This window comes from Chiloscyllium plagiosum, chromosome 3, assembly GCF_004010195.1.
Source record: "Chiloscyllium plagiosum isolate BGI_BamShark_2017 chromosome 3, ASM401019v2, whole genome shotgun sequence".
Taxonomy (NCBI): domain Eukaryota; kingdom Metazoa; phylum Chordata; class Chondrichthyes; order Orectolobiformes; family Hemiscylliidae; genus Chiloscyllium; species Chiloscyllium plagiosum.
The window spans coordinates 39,865,470-39,889,972 of record NC_057712.1 but is presented as its reverse complement, the minus strand read 5'-3'; the positions used below and the strand labels follow the sequence as shown (position 1 = coordinate 39,889,972).

General features: G+C 42.2%; 1 protein-coding gene across 2 annotated transcripts in view; it reads left to right on the top strand.

The window, feature by feature from the left end:
* Nucleotides 1-1,112: 1,112 nt before the first annotated feature.
* Nucleotides 1,113-24,503, top strand: part of LOC122542638 (interferon-induced, double-stranded RNA-activated protein kinase-like) — a 44,474-nt gene continuing 21,083 nt past the window's right edge. The window contains exons 1-8 of one of the 2 annotated variants that reach the window (XM_043680634.1): nt 1,113-1,639; nt 2,170-2,269; nt 6,777-6,907; nt 11,343-11,460; nt 13,610-13,749; nt 17,467-17,596; nt 19,170-19,249; nt 22,981-23,050. In XM_043680634.1, coding sequence (XP_043536569.1) covers nt 6,789-6,907; nt 11,343-11,460; nt 13,610-13,749; nt 17,467-17,596; nt 19,170-19,249; nt 22,981-23,050 — 657 coding nt within the window. In that variant the 5' untranslated portion in view covers nt 1,113-1,639; nt 2,170-2,269; nt 6,777-6,788. The remainder of the gene's footprint in view (nt 1,640-2,169; nt 2,270-6,776; nt 6,908-11,342; nt 11,461-13,609; nt 13,750-17,466; nt 17,597-19,169; nt 19,250-22,980; nt 23,051-24,503) is intronic. The other variant, XM_043680642.1, reaches the window with a different exon arrangement.

Genomic DNA, 24,503 nt, shown 5'->3' with positions numbered 1-24,503 from the left:
CAGATGCTGTTAAGGGATTACATTTATTTACAGCACGGTTTAACTTGATATTTGTCATGTGTACTTTTTTTGAGCTCCAAATACTACCTGGAACAACTGGGAGACTTGTATGTTTTTACAACCCCTTTCTCGATCTCTATCGGTCCTTTGGTCTTAGACAGCTTTGCAAATATTGTTCGTGTTACATGCAGGGCTTGAAATTGTAATTGAAATGAGCTCTGTTAAGGTGCTTTAGACTGCAGGACATAATAGATTTGAAGAACTTCTGGTCATAGTCATAGAGTCATAGAGATGCACAGCATGGAAACAGATCCTTCGGTCCAACCTATCTATGCTGACCAGATATCCCAACCCAATCTAGTCCCACCTGCCAGCACCCGGCCCATATCCCTCCAAACCCTTCCTATTCATATACCCATCCAAATGCCTCTTAAATGTTGCAATTGTACCAGCCTCCACCACATCCTCTGGCAGCTCATTCCATATCCGTACCACCCTCTGTGTGAAAAAGTTGCCCCTTAGGTCTCTTTTATATCTTTCCCCTCTCACCCTAAACCTATACCCTCTGGTTCTGGACTCCCAGATCCCAGGGAAAAGACTTTGTCTATTTATCCTATCCATGCCCCTCATAATTTTGTAAACCTCTATAAGGTCACCCCTCAGCCTCTGACACTCCAGGGAAAACAGCCCCAGCCTGTTCAGCCTCTCCCTGTAGCTCAAATCCTCCAATCCTGGCAACATCCTTGTAAATCTTTTCTGAACCCTTTCAAGTTTCACAACCTCTTTCCGATAGGAAGGAGACCAGAATTGCACGCAAAATTCCAACAGTGGCCTAACCAATGTCCTGTACAGCCTCAACATGACCTCCCAGTTACCCAAGGATTTACACATGACCACACTGGGAGTGTCTGCCTGTGTTTCTCACGATGACATTCCAAGCAGCCTTGCCAGCTGGTGGGTATCGATCTGCAATGAGTCAGGGATGGTGCTTCTTGTGTCAATAGTCCTCCACATCTGACTTAGCTGTTGTCATAAAGGGGGCCAATACATTCCTGCTCAGAGGAGGAACAAGCTGAAGAGAAAACTCGAGGCTGGAGCTGGGTTTCCATCCTTTGGAAAGGGGTACACGTGGAACCGAAGAGACCTTGAAATGCAAACTTCATGGCTTCCATCGAAGGGTGTGCATTCGATAATAACCATGATGCAGCTGTACCTCACAGAACAGAAACCCGGTGGCGGAGATATTGATGATTCTTGACATCCTGACCCCCTATCAGCTTAGCAATGTATATGACAGTCCCTTCAAACAGGTCCAGCATTGTGAACTCCAACCCCCCTGCCCCAAAACCTCAGCCTGTATTGAAACCCTTCAACCCTTCCCTGCCGCGTCAAGCCCCGTTTCATTGCCTGAAACATGATAGTGTGTTTGCAGTGTGGGCCCCACTAGCAGCTCCCAGCTCTGAGGGTTCTGCGCCTCCCGGCTGCAAAGGGCGTCCCCCTCCAGTAACACCGCAAGAAAGCGAAAGTGAAAGGAGCAGAGGCCGAGAAACGAAACTCTTTCCGGCTGAAGGGGGAGGCAGATTGCGTTGACTCTATCTCCGCTGCGAGAGACGGGAGGTTGCGTCTGTGAACACTGACTGTGAGTTGACATTATCTTGGGGTCTGAACACATTACAGAATAATCTTAGATTAGACTCTGTCTAAAAGGGTGGGCAATGCATGGTAAACAGGGCAGGGGAGAAGCGAGTGCCTCACCGCCCAAAACCCTCCTTACAGCTTATTTAATTAATGTTTCACTGTCAGCTACACGGTCGCTCTCTGAGTGGCAGGCTGGGGGTTTAACACCCTCACTGTTAGTCTGTCAGGACCTCTCATCCACCTGGAACATCTGGGAGACTACTATCTTTTTACAACCCCTTCTCCGATCTCTATCGGTCCCTTGGCCTTAGACAGCTTTGCAAATGTTGCCTGTGTTACATAGGAACAGGGCCAGACCTTACCCCCACAAGCCTGTTCCACCATCCCGAGAGATGCCTGACCTACTCCATATCCATGCTTTCCCCCATCTTCCTCAAAGATCCATAAATCTCTGCATGTTTAAATCAGTTTGTATCATTTCGATTGTCTGTTGCTCAAGATAATTTGATTTTTCCACACCCTTGTTGAAAGGTTTCCTCATTTCACTGCTGAAAGTCTGACTGAGAGTCGCCTGCAGAGACAGAATGCAAAGTCAAATCCAGTGATCCTTTGTCAGAAGGATCAGAAAGTGGTCAGTAAACTCACTGCTTCTCTCTCTCTCTATACAGATGCTGACGGATCCGCTGTGTTTTTCCAGCACTTTCTGCTTGTTTCACATTTCCAGCATCTTTAGTCCTCTTTTCTTACTATTATTTGTTATATATTGTTTGTATTAGCGCATCTTTATTGCAGTCTTAAATAGAGTCATAAAGTCATAGAGGTGTACAGCACAGAAACAGGCCCTTCAGTCCAACTCATCCATACAACCAGATATTCTAAATTAATCTAGTCCCATTTGCCAGCACTTGGCCCATATCCCTCTAAACCCTTCCTATTCATATACCCATCGAGATGCCTTTTAAATGTTGCAATTGTACCAGCCTCCACCACTTCCTCTGGCAACTTATTCCGTACTCGCAGCACCCTCTGTGTGAAAAAGTTGCCCCTTAGGTCCCTTTTAAATCTTTCCCCTCTCATCCTAAACCTATGCCCTCTAGTTCTGGACTCCCCAACCTCAGGGAAAAGACTTTGTCTATTTATCCTATCCATGCCCTCATGACTTTATAAACTTCTATAAGGTCACCGCTCAGCCTCCAATGTTCCAGGGAAAACAGCCCCAGTCTATTCAGCCTCTCCCTGTAGGTCAAGCCCTTCAACCCTGGCAACATCCTTGTAAATCTTTTCTGAACCATTTCAAGTTTCGCAACATCCTTCCTATAGGAAGAGACCAGAACTGCACATGGTATTCCAAAAGTGGTTGAACATAACACCAGCTCTTCAGCAGAGGCTCACTGATGATGTCACCTAGTGTGGTTACGAAATGTCTGAAAATGAATCTTCCAGCTCAGTGAGAAAACTTACATCCATGGCTTAACCAGTGTCCTGTATAGCTGCAACATGTCTTTCCAACTCCAGTACGCAATGCTCTGACCAATAAAGGAAAGCATACCTAAATGCCTTCTTCACTATCCTATCTACCTGCGACTCCACTTTCAAGGAGCTATGAACCTGGACTCCAAAGTACCTTTGTTCAGCAACACTCCCTAGGACCTTACCATTAAGTGTATAAGTCCTGCTAAGATTTGCTTTCCCAAAATACAGCAACTCACAATTATCTAAATTAAACTCCATCTGCTACTCCTCAGCCCATTGGCTCATCTGATCAAGATCCTGTTGTAATCTGAGGTAACCTTCTTCGCTGTCCACTACACCTCCAATTTTGATGTCATCAGCAAACTTACTAACTATACTTCCTATGTTCACATCTAATTAATAGAGAATTGAAGGAAAGGAAATTGAAATGATATAACTGGAGAAAAAGCCTATATATTTTCTACACTAAACATGTTTTTATCAAAATTATCTTGACATTTCAGAGTGTTAAGTGGGACATTTGATTGTGATGAAGGGAAATTCCTTACTAATTAGTCTGTCAGTGACTGAATTGTGTACATTCAGCCAATGTTTCTCTGCTGACATCTGACCTTCTCCTAAACCAGTCACATTCCTATTCCATATAACACTAATTAGGTTCGTTCAGGAGCTGACAGAAGTACCACCATTTTATAGCTCATTTCCTTGGGTGTGCAGGGATTGGGGGACGATAAAAATCTTCAAATCTGATTTTTCTCTTTTAAACTGAAATTTGACGTGTCTCTTTCTAAGACCATAAGCAATGGGAACAAGAGTAGATGACTCTGCCCATTGAGGCTGTTTTGCACTTCAGTAGGATCTTGGCTGATCCGACATTCCTCATGTCCACTTTCCTGCTTTTTCCCTATAATCCTTGATTCTTCAGCTGATGAAGAAACTCCCTATCTCAGACTCAAATATATACATAAAGACTTTGTCCACACAGCTCTGTGTGGCAAGGAGTTCCAAAGACTGTCAACCCTCTGAGAGTTTGATGGTGAAATATTGGCCAGGACATGAGAGAGAATTTCCTGAGCTTCTTTACATTGTGTCACTGGGAACTTTTGTGTGCACGCAAGCAGCTAGACACCTAAAGGCCTTATTGAAAAGACAGGAACTGTGACAGCACTCAATGGATGTGACAGCCTTGAAGATCACATCTCAGTATATGGATTGAAGACACAACCTTTGGAATAAATTTAACTCTGGGTTTAAAATGTATGTTTAGCTTGTGCACTCCCCTAAAGCTAAGTCAGACCAGGAAATTACTTTGCAGGATGCTAGACTTGTGTGAATGAATCTTAGACAATGTTGCACACGAACTGTTCCAGCTTTCCAATTCAAGGCTTCTGTAAATACATTTCCGTGTACCTAGGACAAACAGATGTTCCTACCGGGATTCCTACCAGCTGTAATATGAGTTTTATAGGAAGTGTTTGGAAAAATGTGCATCCAGTTTGCAGTTGTCTTGTTGCCATCTATGTGGGGGGTCGGGGAGATGATTTAGATTTGGATGAAAGTTTACATCAGGCAATATTGGATCTGCTGCCTGTTCTACATGACTCCTAGTTTCATTCCCTGTGAAAGTCACCAGGAGGTCTGATATTAACACTTCAATCCCTTGCAATGACAGTTCTGTAGTGGTGAGAAAAAGATAGCCCGTCAAAGCCTTTTGTCTTGCGTTCATCAGGACAGTCACAAGAATTCCAAAGTGCAATGGTGGAGAGTAATAATTGATATCTCATGAAAAACATGTGCTGATTGGTTGGCCAGATTGTGAGCCCAATGGATTGTCTTAAATTGGTTTTAGCATAATGCATGTCACACACAGGATTGTTCAATAACTGATATCAGAACAGGGAATTACATCTATCATTAGAACATTACATGTGTTTATTGAACATTTGTGAGTCAAGCATGGCCAGTAGTCTGCCTACTACAGGCAGCCAAAGGGATGTGATTTTTAACACAACTCAACAATCATTGGGACGACAATATATGTGTTATTACACTTGAAGGGCCAAATGGCCTACTCCTGCTTCCTATATTTCTATGTTTAGACTGAGAGAAAGCACTGAAAGGGTAGGAAAAGGAGGAGGCTGTTTAGTCCTTAAGTCTTGATTAGATTAGATTCCCTACAGTGCGGAAACAGGCCCTTCGGCCCAAACCAGTCCACACCGACCTTCCGGAGAGTAACCCACCCAGACCCATTTCCCTCTGACTAATGCACCTAGCACTGTGGGCAATTTAGCATGACCAATTCACCTGCCCTGCATATCTTTGGACTGTGGGAGGAAACTGACACAGACACGGGGAGTACATGCAAATGCCACACAGACAGTCACCCGAGGCTGGAATCTAACCTGGGACTCTGATGCTGTGAGGCAGCAGTGCTAACCACTGAGCCAAGTCTTCTGTTAGATCAGAATCTTGATTCTCTAATATTAATACCACTCACTGTCAAACAAAATCTACCAATCTCATTTATAAAATATTCTGTTAACTTCAGCTTGAGAGGTTTTTTTGGCGATAAAGAACTTTTTGTTTTAGAAATTTAAAGTTTAACTGTGGAAAATGGGGTATGTCGAATTAAAAGACACTCAAAATCTATTGCCATTAAAAGGTTTGGCCTTGTTGTCTTAAAAGGTTAACAGCTAGCAATGTAAGATCATAAGGATGGAGCAACTTCAACAATGTATGATCTATCTGTAAGTTAGAGGCAAATTACCCTAAAAGCATTCAGTAAACTGAAGAGGTTATAAATTAATTTTTTAAAAATCAGATCAAAGATGGGGTCTTGCATTAGGGGTACTTAATCATAAGGTCAGTTCAAGATCATACTATATTGTCATGGAAATGGGTGGAACTTAGGATGTTTCTCTGGTTTTAGTGTATCTCAGTGTTTGCTGAAAGAGTTAGTTGCAGCTTGCACCAAGTATATGCAGTAGCAGCTCACTGAAAGGATATCATCAAAGTCAATGATAGTTAGGTTTGCAGTTTGAATGGTGAAAGTAACAACTTCATCACTCACCATGTGGAATGTGGGTGAGGCTTCACCTCAGTTTGAACTTTGTGAGGGAACAGAAGCTGGAATGATTGTGTGGATTGAAGCTACTGGAAGAATTGACAGAGATCCTCACAGATTTTTGGGCAAAATCAAGCAATCAACAGAAATAGCTGAGGTAATGAGAAAGTCAGAATAGCAAGGGACTGAGGCATCCATGTTAAGGAAGTAATAAATGAAAGTCTTACCTCTGACAATAGTTGGAATACTAAGAAACCCTAAAGTGAAGTTCCAGACGACTGTTGCATACTTTTGGGTGGTGCTGATAGATGCAAATATGATACCATAAAATTTAAGAGAGTTCTTGGGACAAATAAAACTACACGTATAGCGTATTATCATTAGAAAGCATATTGCTTGGATAATACCACTTGGTTTGTTTAAGACAATGTTATACATTAAAATTTGCTATTATTTTAAAAATTGAAATTTCATAGTGCAGTTCTTTATGGTGTTTGGATTTCATGTAGTTGTTTATGGTTCATGATTAGACCATAACAAACTATTGATTATTATTTCATCATATCCTGTATGGTTTGATTGAAAATATTAATTTTTGCAGCCTCTGGAAGAAATGGCAACTTCAGGTCCTCCTTTATACAAAGCTGTGGAGCAACTCCAGCTGCACGCAAATAAAATTGGAAAGACTTTGGAATGGGAATGCAAACAGTTTGGGCCCCCTCACGACATTGTGTAAGTGGTTTAGAAATACATTTCTTTAACCTTGTTATCCAAAGCTGTATCATTCCACACCAAGAAACATTAGGTGGCCTCATTCCTCCCTATTTCTGTAACCTACTCCAGTTCTACAACCTGCTATGATCAAACTGCTCTTCCAATTCTGAGCTCATGTGAGTTTCTGATTTTTATCACTGTGCCATTAGCAAACATGTCTTCAGCTGCTGAAGCCGTAATCTTTGAAATTCTCTCTGTAAGCCTCTCACCCATTTAACTCTCACTTGACCTTTTAAAATACTCCTCTTTGATCAAGCTTTTGCTCACTTGTTCTAATACTTCACGAGACTTGATATCAAATCTTGACTGATAGCGCATTTTACAATATTAAAGGTGCCATATCAATGCAAGTGACTGTTGAATGCTTCTTGCAACTTCTTTGGAAGTTCAGTATTAATCGTGAGCTTCTAACTAGCCGAGGCCAGTATGCGTTTTGGTTTTGGAATTTGCATGTGCTGTATGTGACGTGACCATTTTCTGTGTGGCAGCAGCAAACCTTGCCTGTTAATTGTGTTGTGTACAATAGTAGGGTGCTGCTGATACTGCTGTGGTAATCCTTGAACAGTTTGAGAAATGAATTCAGTTTTTAGGAAACTGTTACCAGTAAACATGCCCACAAAGCTGTTAATAGTTGTAAGAATCTAAATCACTCACTGCTGTCCTTCTAGTGAAGAAATGTGGTTCCCTTATCTGGTTTGGCTAATAGGTAACTCTCACCCCAAACCAATGTGACTGACCCTTGACTATTTTCACAAATGGCCCACTTTGTCGTATCAAGATTGCAGAGAATCCTGATGATATCATGGGTGCAGTGATCAAAGAAGACACACCAACTCCTTTGAAAAGGCTAACAAGGAGTGGACATTAAATGCTGGCCTTGCTGGAAATGACAGTATTCCAAGAATGAATACATTTTAAAGATGAACTCAGTTCTTATTGACAAAAAATGCTCTTTGCAATAAGCTAGCTTCCATTGCCACTCCATGCCTTCACTTGGCTGTGTGAGTGTCACACAGAAATAACAAACTCCTAGTCTCCACATTGAAAGGTTGTGCGGACTGCTCACCACGTTTTGGCTTCATCAACGGAAACAAACTCAAAGAGAGAGAAATTCAAATCCCACCATGGCAACTGGTTAAATTTCATTTCAGTTAATCAATCTTGAACTGAAAGCTACTCTCAGTAATGGTGAAGACGTCAACTGTTATCAAGTATTGTCAAAGTCCATTTGGTTCACTAATATCTTTTAGGAAGTAAGTCAACTGTTCCTGCCTTGTCTCATCTACGTATGCTCCAGACATACAGTGATGTAATTGACCCTTAACAATGAATGGCCCAGCAGGCCATTCAGTTCAAGGGTGATATGTGATAAATAACAAACGCTGACTTGCTAGTGATACCCTTATCCCATGAAGAAATAAAGAAAAGAATAACTAGACAAAAATCGACAAGGATTTGAGTAAAGAAGTAGTGAAGTCTTGCTTTAATTTGAAAGAGCTTGGTTAGACTGCAGCTGTGTATGATTTGGTCTCCTATATCCAGAAAGATATTTTGCTTTGAAGGTTCACCAGAGCTGTTCCAGGATAGTGGGCCTGTCCTGTGAAGAGAAATTGAGCAAACTGGAGTCTTAATCCCGAGAGTTTTGAAGCATGGAAGGAGATCACATTGAAGCCTACAAAATATGTCAAGGGATAGACAGGAAATGCAAGTAAGATGTCTCCCCTAGGTAGGAAGTACAGAATCAGGAGGTACAACGTAAGAGTAAAAGGGATGCATTTTGGGTCTGAGACTCAGAGGGCTGTGAACCTTTGGAAATCTGTGTCCCAGAGGGCAGTGGAGGCTCAGTCCCTGAGAAAGATTAAAGTGGAGCCATAGAGTCATACACTAGAATAATTTTCATCCTTTAGGTCCATAATGTGATATGATTGATGATTCTTTAGATTCCATTCATCCAAAAAGTCAATTACTCCTATGGAACACATCAGCCTGCAGCTTGCCTTCTTATCTGAAATAACTTTTGTGTTCCTTCTTACATTTGGGATTGACTGCCTGTTTGAAGACACAGTTTTCCTGTGATTAACTCTTTTGATTCTTCTGCAAGGTAATTAGTTGTCCTTGTGGCACAAGGCAGCCAGTTAAAACAGTTTCATTCATGTCAGTTTGATTCCTTCTTCTCCCAGACATGGCTAATTTCCCTATAAGGTTATCCATGTCCCTTAATAGTTTATTTCAGACAGAGTTATTGTTGATTCTTTCTGCGTACAACTGTTTGTCATTGTTGATCCCTTCAAAGAATTGTTAAAGTTCTGAAGTCCATAGTATCACATCTGTCTATTCCTGTTAGAATTTTATCAGTTTCTGCACGATTCTCCCCTCACTATTTCTGAACTCCAGTGAATACAGCCCTAACAGTCTCCCTTCGTATGTCAGTCCTCTCATTCCAGTAATCAGCATGGTAAACCATTAGTGCACTCTCTCAAGAACATCATTCCTCAGATAAGGAGCCCAAAGATGCACATAATACTCCAGGTAGGGTCTCAGCAAAGTCCTGTACAATTGTAGCAAGGCATCTATAAGATCATAAGACATATGAGCAAAAATAGGCCAGTCAGCCCATTGAGTGTGCTCCACCATTCAAAGAGGTAATGGCTGATATGAAAACCCTCAACTCCACCTTCTTGCACCTTCTCCATAACCCTTGATTCCTTTACTGTCTAAAAATCTGTCTGCCTGAGGCTTCAATATACTCAATGACCCAATCTTAACAGTCCTCTGTGGTAAAGAATTCCATAGATTCACTACCCTTAAAGAGCAGAGATTCCCCTCATCTCTGTCTTAAATGTGTGATTGCTTATTTTGAGATTATGCCCTCTCGTCCCCAAACTCTGCCCAAAGTGGAAACAACCTTTCCACATCTACCCTCTCAAGTCCCATAACAATCCTGTACACTTCAATAAGGTTATCTCTTATCCTTCTGCATTTCAACAACTTCAGGCCCAATCTGCTCAACCTATCTTCATAAGAAAGTCCCTCCAAACCTAGTATCAACCTAGCAAGCTTTTTCTGGCCTGCCTCCCATGAGAGGACATCTTTATTAGATAAGGAGCCCAACGCTGTCTGCAATATTCCATCTGCATACTAGTGCCTTGTACAGTTTTTGCAAAACCTCCCTACTTTTATGTTTCTTTCCCTTTAAAATAATAGTCAGCATATTTTTTGCCTTCCCCATTGATGCCAGCTTTTTGTGATTCAAGGATGTGGATTCCCAAATCCCTCTGTTCTGTAGCTTTTTCTGCTGTCTTTCCCATTTAAATAATATTCAGCTTCTCTATTCTTACTGCCAAAGTGCATAACTTCACATTTTCCCACATTATATTCCAACTACCAAGTTTTTTTCTTCCCCCTTAAATTTCTGCATCCCTCTGCAGACCGAGTCATCTTCAGCACTTGCCTTCCAACCTATTTTTGTATTATCCACAAACTTGCCTACAGTATATTCATTTTCCTCATTCAAATCATTGATATGTATTGTAAATAGTTGTAGTCCCAGCACTGATCCCTATTGCATTCCAATATAGTTTTAGATTAGTTGCCTAAAAATTCTCCCCTTATCCCAATTCTCTGTCTATTAGTTGGCCAATCCACTATCCATGCTAATGTCCTACCTTCAACACCGTGGACTCTTATTAAGTGTGGTATCTTATCAAAAGCCTTCTAAAACTTCACATATATTACATAATTCCTTGTAACATCCTACTTGTTACCTCCTCAGAAACAAAATCCCTGCTCTTGTACTCACATCCTCTCAATATGAAGGCCAACATATCATTTACCTTCTTCGCTGTGTACTACATCAGCATGCTTCCTCTCAGTGACTGCAACTCAACAGGTGTATGCCAGTACTGGTGTTCCATCAACTTCCTCCACCTTCTTCACCATCGACAGCTTTCCCTTTCTGTCTCCTTCGCAAGTTCCCCTTAAATGCATCTCTACTATTCTTCTTCACTCCCACGTTCCACATTCTCACCATTCCTGGATGAAAAAAAATATTTTGAATTCTCTGCTGAAATTATTAGTGACTATCTTACATTTAGGGCATTATTTGAGTCTCTCCCACAAGTGGAAACATCTTGTGGATCCACCCTGTCAAGCCGTTTTGAAGACCCTGTTGCAGGTATCTCTTTTCTTGAAAGACAATGAGCGCCACTCTATTCAGTCTTTCTGATGAAGTAGTTTTAGTTCCAATGCACTTGGAACACAAAGTGGAGCGGATCTCTGTGAATCCCGAGGTCCCTCAAGTAATCTTCATACTATCTTACGTATCAATAAAGGTACAGGCGGGATAAAAGAATTGTGCTATGCTGCCCTTACTCCAATGTTCCTTTTGATGTAGGTTCATATTCAATGCAGTGATTGATGAAGAAACATTCCCAGAAGCCAAGGGGAAAACCAAGAAGGAAGCTAAGCACAATGCTGCCAAACTTGCTCTGGAGAAATTGAACATTGACTTGGTGAGTAGTCTGTGTTGCATTTTGTTTTAAAAAAAATCAATTATGGTTTTATTTTCTCTACATTTTAAAGGTTTCTTCAATTAGGGAGAACTTTCATTCAATTCCAGACAAGTTATTACTTTGTGTCTCCGAGAAGTCAATGCACAGGGAGATTGGATACATTTCAAATTGTTCTCTCTGATTATTTTCAGGCTGTGTTCTTTTCCCCACCCTATCCCACCCCTCACTCCTCTTCATATCAGCCTTCCTCTCCTTGTCTAGCCTAACCCAACATTCTTGTTATTCTTCATCTTGATCAACCCCTTCAAATTGCACATTTGCTTTTCTCACAGTTCCCTAATCCCAGCCGTAGTGTAACGAATAAACACCCACCCTGTCATGCCCTCCATTCTCATAAACTCTTGCACTTCCTTCACCCCTGCTGGTCTGTTAAATGTTGGTTAGTAACTACCTGTAAAGCTCAAGTACATGCAGTTGGAACCAGAGACTGCCCTCACACTCTTAACTGCATTGGAATTTGACCAGATGTTCTGGGAGCACAGAGATCCTCTACTCCAGAGGCACAATTATAGCTCTGCACTGGTTGGAGTCATACCTGGCACATAGGAAGATGATTGTGGTTGTAGGAGGTCAGTCATCTCAGCTCCAGGACGTCTCTGCAGGAGTTCCTCAGGGTAGTATCCTGCATGAAACCATCTTCAGCTGCTTCATCAATGACCTTGATTGATATTAAGGAATCCCCAACTATCAACATCCTGGGCATTGCTATTGACCAGAAACTGAACTGAACTAATCATGTCAATATTGTGACAACAAGTGCAGGTCAGAGGCTAGGAATCCTGTAGCGAGTAACTCACTCCCTGACTCTCCAAAACCTATCGACCATCTACAAGGCACAAGTCAGGAGGGTGATGGAATACGCCCCACTTGGTTGGATGAGTACATCTCCACTAACACTGAAGAAGCTTGATAACATCCAGGACAAAGCAACCCACTCAATTGGCATCACATCCACAAGCATTCACTCCATTCACAGCTGACGCTCAGTAGCAGTAGTCTGTACTAGCTACAAGATGCACTGCAGAAATTCACCAAAGATCCTTAGACAGCACCTTCCAAACCCACAACCACTTCCATCTAGAAGAACGAGGGCAGCAGTTACATGGAAACACCATCACCTGCAAGTTCCCTTCCAAGCCACTCGCCATCCTGACTTGGAAGTATACTGCCATTCCTTCACTGTTGCTGGGTCAAAATCCTAGAATTTTCTCCCTAAGGGTATTATAGGTCTATCTGCAACACATGGACTGCAGCAAATCAAGAAGGTAGCTCACCACTACTTTCTCAAAGGCAACTAGGGACGGGCAATAAATGCTGGTGCAGCAAGTGACTCACAAGGTGAATAAATAAAATTCAGTCTCCAACTGGATCTCACAGATTCTGGTCAAAAGCCCCTTTTTGCTGCTGATTTGGCAAACAATTTCTCTCAAAGTCTGGTCCGTTTATCTTAAATAGAATCCATAGAATCCCTACAGTGTGGAAGCAGGCTACTCAGTCCGTTGAATCTATACTGACCCTCCAAAGAGCATCTCACTTAGACCCACCCCCCCGCCACACCCTATCCCTGTACTACCACATTTGCCCTTAGCTAATTTGCCTAACCTAAATATGTCTGGATACTACGGGCAATTTAGCATGGCCGATCCACCTAACCTGCACATTTTTGGACTGTGGGAGGAAACTGGAGCACCCAGATGAAACCTATGTAGACATGAGGAGAATGTGCACACTCTACCCAGTCACCCAAGGGTGGAATCAAACCTAGGACCACAGTGCTGTGAGGCAGCAGTGCTAACCACTGAGCCAACATGCTCAAATATGTAAAAGTAACTTTGTTTTGTTAGGTAATGTTTAGAAGTTAGTTTAAAATCCATGTGGAATTGGGAGACTTTATTAAAAACAAGTGACTGATTTACTGTCACTGTCTGGTCAGAAGAATGATCACAAGGAATGAAAACACTTTCAATGGGTCATTGAACGTATCTGATACTTGATGCACACAGATGATAACCTTTTCAAGCAGCTTCAGTGTGGGTTGTGTATGCTTGTAAAAACAAAGGCGGTACCTTCTGATTTGTCTTTCATGTAGACTGATGGCGGTAGTCTTCGAATATCTCCTGCCAGCATGGGAAACTACATCAGCAAGCTCAACGAGTATGGGCAGAAGAAAGGCATACATCTCGAGTACAGGTTTAAGCAACTGGACACAGGCATGGATCACGTACAAAAGTTAGTTTTTTTTAAAGATAAATCAGGTTTCTATTCTTGCTAAGAGTGGACAGATGTCGTATTAATTTCACTAGTCTAGTAATCCAGAACCCCAGGTTAATATTCTATGGACATGGGATCAAAGCCCACCACTGCACATGGTGAAATTTGAATTCAGTAAGATCTGGAATACAAGGCTAACCTAATGGTGACCATGTAGCGTTGTTGATTTTTATAAAAACTCGCCTGGTTTACTGATGTCCTTTAGAGCTATTAGGGATTCCAGACCAACAACAATGTATTTGATTTTAACTGTCCTCTGAAGTAACCAACAAGTTGTATCATACGAAAGACTGAAATGTATCGAAGGAATTAAACTGGACCATCAGACACTGAACTAACCCTTCATTGTCATTGGGTCAAATTCCTTTAGCCCCTTACCTAACAGCACTGCGGTGTCCCTAGTCCCAAAGTCTACAGAGCTTCAAGCAGGCAACTCACCATCACAATTAGGGATGGGCAATGGTCTAGTCTGTGATGCCTATGTTCATGCAAACATTTTTAAGATCCTAAGATCTCATTGTACCTTGTTACTAGTTACCCTCATGCTCTGGTGAATGGATCCTCTCTGGCTCCAGGTTAAAAGAATCCCCCCTGTGCCCCTGGTAAATGGATCTTCCCACACCACTGGCTAATGGAACCCCTCTGGCTCCTGGTTAATGGATCTCCCCATTACTGCTAGTTAATGAAGCTACTTGCGTTCCTGGTTAATAGATCCTCCCTTGTTCATGGTTAATGGATTCTCCACATCCTTGGTTTGTGGCTTTCCCTATGCTCCTGGTTAATGGACCTGCCCGTGAATTTCCCAAGATTTCCCAGGTTAATAATCTATACTCTGCCTTTCTTGGTGAAAGAATGGTCACCTCACTTAGTACACCATCCGTTACTAAGAGTTCTTATAATCTAACAAAGTGTCCATTGTTATCACGCTTTCTTTGACCAGTCAACCTGTGTACTGGCATCTCCCCATGCTACTAGTGCCTGGGATGGCTGTTGAGGTGGGTAACCTCACAACTGTTAAAAAAGTACTTGGATGTGCATGTGAAGTGTTATAACATTCAAGGCTATGGGCCTAGGAGAGTAGTCCTATTGTAGGTAGTAGTGTATTTTTAGTGGTACAGATGGGCCAAATAGCTCCTTCTGTACTATGTGGTTTTATTATAGTTGCTGTCCTCCAGGTCTTGTCTCTTTCATATTGTCATTCCCATTTCTCCACTGTCTCAGTTCCCATGGTCCTAAGTTCTGGACCTTCTTCCGTAAACCTCCCCTTTTTTCTATCTTCCACTCTCTTTAAGACACTTCTTAAAACTTGCTTCTTTGACCTTCTTGAGTTTGGCTCAGTATTAAATTTTACTTCAAATGCATTACATGGAATAGGATGTTTTACTATATTAAAGTTTGTTTTAATGTAAGTTATTGTAAAATTGAATGGGATGTTTCGGTAAGCAAACTCCACTGCTGACCAATGAAACAACATGGTCTCTTTCATTGTGAATTGTTCCATCCATTAGCCAGACTAGCACTAACCAGACCGGGTCATCCAGGATTAACTCAGGCTAGCACTAACCAGACCGGGTCATCCAGGATCAACCCAGGCTAGCACTAATCAGGCAGGACCACCCAGAATTAACCCAGACTGGGACTAACTAGGCAGTGTCATCCAGGATTAATCCAGACCAGCACTAATCGGGCATGGTCATCCAGGATTAGCCCAGATTAGCTGCTTCATCCAGACAACCAGGTTCAAATGGGTGTTAAGGCTGGATTTTAAGCTGAATTTGAAGCCCTCTGAGTATCAGTTGCATTCTAGGTACTTAATTGTGGTGATATTCCTCTTTCATGTTGATGCCTGATTTCACATTTATATGCTTCAGTTTAAACTCTTCTAAGACAATATTCCCTCTGTTTCTCTAAGCTTCTTCAACCCAGCCTCCTCCTCGCTTCGAATTTTGCATTCTGTTGGCTTGACATCACCAACTGCTGTCTCCTAGCCATTGATAGCTAATCCTTCGGGCGTTCAGTCCTAAGAAATCCCCTAACTATCCCTTCCCTCCCAAGCTTTAAGAGCCTGTGACCAGTGGAGTGCCACAAGGATCCACTGCCTTTTTGTCACTTATATAAATGATTTGGATATGAACATAGGAGGTATAGTTAGTAAGTTTGCAGATGACACCAAAATTGGAGGTGTAGTGGACAGTGAGGAAGGTTACCTCGGATTACAATGGGATCTTGATCAGTTGGGCCAGTGGGCTGAGGAGTGGCAGATGGAGTTTAATTTAGATAAATGCGAGGTGCTGCATTTTGGAGAAGCAAATCAGAGCAGGACTTATACACTTAATGGCAAGGTCCTAGGGAGTGTTGCTGAACAAAGAGACCTTGGAGTGCAGGTTCATAGTTCCTTGAAAGTGGAATCGCAGGTAGATAGGATAGTGAAGGAGGCGATTGGTAAGCTTTTTTTTATTGGTCAGAGTATTGAGTACAGGAGTTGGGAGGTCATGTTGTTGCTATACAGGACATTGGTTAGGCCACTTTTGGAATATTGCATGCACTTCTGGTCTCTTTCCCATTGGAAGGATGTTGTGAAACTTGAAAAGGTTCAGAAAAGATAGAGAAAGATGTTGCCAGGGTTGGAGGATTTGAGCTATAGGGAGAGGCTGAATAGGTTGGGGCTATTTTCCCTGGAGCGTCGGAGGCTGAGGGGTGACCTTATAGAAATTTATAAAGTCATGAGGGGCATGAATAGGATAAATAGTCAGTTTTTTCCCTGGGGTAGGGGAGTCCAGAACTAGAGGGCATATGTTTAGGGGAAAGAGGGGAAAGATATAAAAGAGACCTAAGGGGCAACTTTTCCACACAGAGGGTGTTACGGGTATGGAATGAGCTGCCAGAGGAAGTGGTGGAGGCTGGTATAATTGCTACATTTAAAATTCATTTGGATCGGTATATGAATAGGAAGGGTTTAGAGGGATATGGGCCAAGTGCTGGCAAATGGGACTGGATTAGATTGGGACATCTGGTTGGCATGGACAAATTGGACCAAAGGATCTGTTTCTGTGTTGTTCATCTTTATGACTTTATATTTTGGCTAATGACAGTGTGAGCTGCAAATCAGTGATTATACATTTCTGACTTAGTTGCTTATGGGTTCAAGTTCCAAATGCAGAAAACTGAGTACGTTCTCCAGGCTGATGGTCCAATTCAGTTCTGAGGGATTGCTGCAATGTCAAGTTGCTGTCTTTCACATGAGACTTGAAACCAAGGCCCTGTCAGCCGCTTTGGTCTTAATGTAGGAACCTATGAGACCACCTGAAGGAAGGCAGGATGTTCTGACCAATGTGTAGCCCTCCACCAGCATCACAAAATCAGGTGATCTTGGACATTGCTACCATGACATTTGTGGGAGCTGTGTGCAAATTGGCTGCTGTGTTCCGACATTACAATAGTAACTATACTTCACATTGGTTGTAAAATACTTTGGGAGGTACTGAGATTACGAAAGGCACTAGATTAACACAAGCCTTTCCGACTTTCTCTTTGTCATGACATTGTTGTGCTCTGTGGTGGCTGTGTGAATTACTTTGAAACTTTCTTCCACATTAAAAGTGGTACGTAAATGTCAGTTCCTTTATTGCACAGGTTTAGAATGACAATACGTGATGTTCTTGCATTGTGTTCCAGGTTTGCATGCAATGTTTTCATGGACAAAAAAGAATACCCATTAGGCTATGGTCGAAACAAACAAGAAGCCAAGCATGAAGCTGCACTACTCGCCTATGAGGAAATTTCTGAACTTCCGTCACTTTCTGAGGTAGTGGATCAGCATAATTACAGAATGAAAATGCACAAGCATCTATTGCAAACAGGATGGAAAATCGGGACAACAATGAGAAATAAGACAGGAATTCTTCACTAAACTGCTGCCCTAATCAGCCTAGGAGACCATGGGCCTGGTGCTAGAAACAGGCCACTAGCTCTCTCTGTCCATTCCACCAATTTGATTACAGGAGTTGGGAGGTGATGTTGCGGCCACTTTTGGAATATTGATGCAGTTCTGGTCTCCTTCCTATCGGAAGGATGTTGTGAAACTTGAAAGGGTTCAGAAAAGATTTACAAGGATGTTGCCAAGATTGGAGGATTTGAGCTAAAGGGAGAAATTGAATAGACTAGGGCTGTTTTCCCTGGAGCTTCGGAGGTTGAGGGATAACATTACAGAGGTTTATAAAATCATGAGGATAAATAGACAAAGTCTTTTCCCTGGGGTGGGGGAATCCAGAACTCGAGGGCATAGGTTTAGGATGAGAGGGGAAAGATATAAAAGAGACCTAAGGGGCAACTTTTTCACGCAGAGGGTGGTATGTGTGTGGAATGGGCTGCCAGAGGAAGTGGTGGAGGCTGTTACAATTGCAGCATTTAAAAGGCATCTGGATGGGTATATGAATAGAAAGGATTTGAAGGGATATGGGCTGGGTGCTGGCAGGTGGGACTAGATTGGGTTGGAATATCTGGTCGGCATGGACGGGTTGAACTGAAGAGTCTGTTTCTGTGCTGTACATCTCTATGTCTCTGTCACTCTAATTCAGCATTCCGATATATCACTAACAAGGAAAGTGGGGAGGGAAAAAGTACATTACCAGAAAACTATTTATTTCCCTAGTGGTTATACTGATCACAGAATCTGTTTTCCGGTAATGTTCACCTACAACTTTCTAAAGATCATTACTTGGGATTTCTCATTCTAGTTTTGAGAGGATGAGAATTCAATGTGACATTGAAATACAAGAAAAATACAGTGCAAATAACTGATATAATGTGTTAATGCTATTACAGTACTGTAATCCTTATGTAGAAAGAGTGATTCTTCTGCACAGTACATGTTTCCCACTTGTTTTCGGATCCACTTTGAATGGGCAGTATTATTTAAACTGAACCTCATGTTTGGTACTTACTAACCCCATACCATCGAGAAGGAATTAAAAAGCGTTAAGTCATAAAAGTTAATTGAATATTTGAAAAGGAAATTATTAAAACCAGGAAATGATGAAACTGCTTCAAAATTCAGGCGTCTTCGAAGAGCGAAACAGGGTTAAACATTCAGGTTGATAAACTTTCAACAGATTCCTGTTTTCTTTTTGTAGTTGCTCTCAGACTTGTTGAGCATTTCCAGAACTCCCTTTTTTTTTAGATTTTCTACAACTGTAGTGAAATTTTGTATTTGTATTTACGGGGTGATATTTGTTTACTGATGATTTTATGAAAAGTGCATCTCGTGAGGAAGTGCAGATTCATGCACAGGCAGACAGACAGACGGACAAATACACACACACAAAATACACCACACATACACTGCTAAATTCTTACTGTTTTCTCCCTTTGTGAATAAGAATGTGAGAAAACTCAATGTTGAAAATGAAGAACAACACAAGAACGCTGCAGAAGACTCCACCGACCAGAATCTCAAAAGGTATGGTTAGGTTTTGTTTTAATGGGTAACTTTTTCTTGTGTGTTATTCTAAGTGATAGGGAAATTATTAGAACCTATTATTTAATAAATTATAACAGAGCTTGGGATCCAGGTTGTTAGGCGGAGTCAACATGATTTTGTGAAAGGGAAATCATATTTGACCAATCTGCTGGTGTTCTTTGAGGAGGTAACATGTGCTGTGGTTAAGGGGAAACTGTACCATACTTACATTACCCGAAGGCTTTTGATAAAGTGCCACATCAAAGGTTATTGCAGAAAATAAAAGTCCATGCATTGGGGGGTAACATTGTAATGGATAGAAGATTGGCTAGCTAACAGGAAGCCAAAAGTAGGAATAAATGGGTCTTTTTCAGGCTGGCATGATGTCATGATGGGTGTGTCACTGGGGCTGGTGCTATGGCCTCTACTCTTTATAATTTATATAAACAATTGTATGCAGGAGATAAGTCCGAAAGTAAGTTGTAGAGAGGAGTGAAGGAGACTACAAAAAGACACCGATAGGTTAAGTGAGTATGCAAAGATATGGTAACTGGATTTAGTATGGGAAAATGTGAAATAGTCCATTTTGATTGGAAGGATAAAACAATTTATCTAAATGTTGAGAGATTACAGAGCTCTGAGATGCAGAGGGATCTGAGTGTCCTTGTGCATGAATTGCAAAATGTTAATATGCAGGTATAGCTATTAATTAGTCAAGTTAAAAGAATATTATGATCAATTGTGAAGGGAGTTGAATGAAATAGGGAGGAGATGATGCTTTAGCTATATATAGCACTGGTGATAGCACATCTGGAGTACTAGTCACCTTATTTAAGGAAGGGTGCAAATATATTAGAGGCAGTTCAGGAAAGGTTCACCAGAATGATACCTGGAATGGGTGGGTCATCGAGCTCGGTGTGTATTCACAGGAGTTTAGCGCAGTAAGAGTTAACCTGATTGAAACACATAAAATCCTGAGGGGTTGTGACAGGTTGAAAGCTGGAAAGGAGGTTTGCTGTTATGGGAGAATCTAGAACTAGGGATTACTATTTAAAAATCAGGATTCGCATTTGGACAGGTAAACATGGATAGGAAAGGTTTAGTAGGATATGGGCCAAATGCAGGCAAATGGGACTCGTTCGGTTTAGGAAACCTGGTCAGCTTGGACGAATTTGGCCAAAGGGTCTGTTTCCGTGCTGTATGACTCTATGAGGAGTCATACATTTTAAACAGAGATTAGGTGAACCTTTTCTGTGAGGAATTTGAGTCATTGGAACCCTTCCTGAAAAGGAGACTTAAGCAGAGTCTTTGGATATTTTTAAGGAAGAGGTGGATAAATTCTAGGTAAGCAAGGAGGTGAAAGGTTATCAGAGTAGGTGGGAGTGAGGGTTTGAGTTTGCAGTCACATAATCCATGAATTTATTGGATGGTGGAGAGACTCGAATATCCTACTCCTGCTCCTTGTTGGTATGTCTGTCTGTCGGTGAAACTGCATCTGAAAAACCTGATTCACTGTAACTTAATATCTAATTCCTTTCAGCACAACGTGAGAAATATTGTGTTCTCTTTCTCTCTCTCTCTGTTTCCAGCACACTGTCTCTCTTTCTCTGTCACTCCAAACATAAGACCATAAGACATAGGAGTGGAAGTAAGGCCATTCGGCCCATCAGATCCACTCTGCCACTCAATCATGGCTGATGGGCGTTTCAACGCCACTTACCCGCACTCTCCCTGTAGTCCTTGATTCCTTGCGAGATCAAGAATTTATCAATCTCTGCCGTGAAGACATTTAACGTTCCAGCCTCCACTGTACTCCGTGGTAATGAATTCCACAGGCCCACTATTCTCTGGCTGAAGAAATGTCTCCTCATTTTCATTCCAAATTGATCCCCTCTAATTCTAAGGCTGTGCCCATGGGTCCTAGTCTCCCCACCTAATGGAAACAAATTCCCAGCGACCACCCTTTCTAAGCCATCAAACAGTCTCCTTGTCCCTTCGTATTTGTCTCCCTCTAACAACCCTTACCTCTCCATCTTAATCTCCTCATTCTGTGTCTCTTAGCTCTTTCTTCTCTCTTTTTCCTCCCTTGCTCTTCCCTCTCCTCCTCTCTCTTTTATCCCCTTGTCTTCTCTTCCTCTCTCACTCTCCTTCTCTCCCATTTCTCTTGCGATCTCGCCGTCCTTCCGACCTCTCTTCCCTCCTTTGGGCTACTTGGTTTAATCTGATGCATTCATCTCTTGTCTGGAAGAGGCAAGGATAGCAAGTGGAGCTCTGAGTGTTCTCCAGCTATGCTCCTGTGTGCTGCAACAGAGAATACCCATTACCTGGTCCACTTCTCCATGAAGCTGAATGAAACTTAAAACAAAATCTTGCAGTTTCTATTTGTATCATCAGCTTGTTCTCTTCACTCTCAGAGGCCCTGCCTCTGCTGAGGATAGAATTCTGAGATTAGCCTTTAATTGTCCACTGCGTTAGATCACTCCCTGCTATAGTCCCTGGAGTGCGGAGCAAGAGCCCTTGCGTGCACCTACTCCAGGTGCAGGCACCTGTAGCCAAGTGGACTGAGTAGGATTTCACTGTGAGCTGGTGCAACAGTTGCTGTGACAAGTTAACCCAGATAGTTCTTGAAAGAAAGTGGAGTCACAGGTAGATAGGATAATGAAGAAGGCGTTTGGTATGCTTTCCTTTATTGGTCAGCGTATTGAGTACAGGAGTTGGGAGGTCATGTTGTGGCTGTACAGGACATTGGTTAGGCCACTGTTAGAATATTACATGCAATTCTGGTCTCCTTCCTATCGGAAAGATATTGTGAAACTTGAAAGGGTTCAGAAAAGATTTACAAGGATGTTGCCAGGGTTGGAGGATTTGAGCTATAGGGAGAGGCTGAACAGGCTGAGGTTTACAAAATTAAATAGACAAAGTCTTTTCCCTGGAGTCTGGGAGTCCAGAACTAGAGGGCATAGGTTTAGGGTAAGAGGGGAAAGATATAAAAGAGACCCGAGGGGCAACATTTTCACACAGAAGGTGGTACAGGTATGGAATGAGCTGCCAGAGGATGTGGTGGAAGCTGGTACAATTGCAACATTTAAGAGGCATTTGGATGGGTATATGAATAGGAAGGGTTTGGAGGGATATGGGTTAGGTGCTGGCAGGTGGGACTAGATTGGGTTGGGATATCTGGTCGGCATGGACGGGTTGGACTGAAGGGTTGCTTCCGTGCTGTACATCTCTATGACTCTAAAACTCGAAGTAAATGCCTTTTTGTTTGCTACCCTGCCATCCATCCATTGCTCTAAGAGCAGAGATGACCCTGTGCACTGGTCAGTATTAATCACGAGTATTTGACTGTCAAATTCAGTCTGGAATTGACTTGTGCAGATAATCCGGTGCAGTACTGAGGAAGTGCTGCTGTCTTGGAGTATCATCTTTCTGATGAGATGTTAAAACAAGCTTGCATTTGTCCTCCTGCATGGGCATAAGCGAGACCAGCAACTGTTTCTCAGAGGACCCTCTGTTAGCTCTCTTGGACAGAGTCTATCCCTCAGCCAATAACAAGAGTCCCTATGGTCTGGTCATTTAAGGAGCACTGCTTCTGGGTAGCACCTTTCACAAACTGGCTGCTGCTTTATTCTCGACATTGCAGTGTTGTAAATTTACTTGGCTGTAAAGAACAGGGGACATCCTGAGGTGGTGAAAGGTGCTATGTAAATGCAAGTTCTGTTCTTTTATAGGTTCATGGAAGATCACAGTAGTGAGCTCGAGAAGAGTGATGACGAGTTCATTTCCACAGTCAGTATGGATGTAAGTGTAGCAAACTTCACTTTCAGAATGGTAAAGCTGTTTCAGGGCAGCCCACTTCCTTCAGGATAAATATTTACAGTTTTTCAGGCTTCCATGAGTGAGTGATCCATTATCGTTACAGGTCAAACTGAGCTGGGATAACTCTTTGTTGATGGCAGATGAGGATAGGACTCCCTTTTCAAAGTAAGACCCTTCCAGTGTAAACGACAGTCTGGTGATAGGAATTGTTTATTTATTTCCCCCCTTTTTGTCTGTGATTTTCCTCACTAATCTGGCATCCCATACCTTTCCTTTTTACACAGTGTGACTGAGGATTTCGCTAACATGTATCCTCAACCTGTTTTCAAATCTCTCTCCATGATCCTGCCCTCCCATTCACAGTAACCTCCTGTGAGCCCCAGTTCTGCCCCATTCCTGATTATAATCATGGCTCGATGAGAGGCTGTTTCCCTCCCACGATTTCTCAGCCTATCAGCAACAAATGCAGGAAGGAGGCCAACCTTGATTGGAAGAGCAATGAGATAACATGTTTGGTTTAACTGGGTGCAGTTTCTGGCGCCAATGCTGATGGGCCTGCTGAATGGGACAGGGACAAGGGAGGTTTTCAGTGAGACTGCAAAGGATGGGGCTCAGAGGCAGGCCATCAAGGATGGCATGATGGAGAATAGGAGAAGGGGTCAGGATATTGGGTTGTAGGGGTGTGACAATGCTGCTCCTTTGACAATGTTATTCGGTCTTTTGGTTTTTTTTGAGAGGGCTCATAAATGCATAGGTTCCGCTGTGTCTGGTTTGTATGAGTTTCAGGGCCAATTTTATTATAGCTAACAGATACTGTCTCAGAAAAATGCTTTCAAGTTTTAAAACAAACACTTGTACAATGAAAGGGGAGTGGCCAGTTCTCCCAGCTCAGTTTTTCTCTGGTTTGTTTTGGTTTTAGCAGTTTGGTTATTCAGAGCTGCTAAATTGGGGATTCCACTGAAACAGCTATAGTAGAAGGAAGTTCCATGCTAAATTCTCTGCCATCTCTCTCTCTCCTGTAAGAACCTGTGTCTGATTATCACCTTTTTGCCAAAGGGGGAATGGTGACATTTGGAACAGCATCATGAAGCTGGGGTAGTCTATTGGGTTTTCAGATATGTTAAGTTATTCTGTACTCTGGTCTCTTCTTTGTATTTCATTCAGTACTCAGTAAATAAATTCTGTTTTGTTTAAAACTGAGGGGTTTTGACCAGCTGCATCACTCCTGGTATGTCCACTGTACACCTGCTTAAAATAATTAGCAAAGTTAAGGTCTGGGCTTCCTTCTTGAAATGTTTTGAGGGGGTCTGGCCTGGTCCAAATAGGGGTGAGGTTTGGGATATCAGGGGGTGAGGAGTGAGGTTGGGATTTTGGGGTGGAGGTCAAGTTCAAGATATTTTGCTTGTGGGGTGGGAACCAGGATATCAAGGAGGTG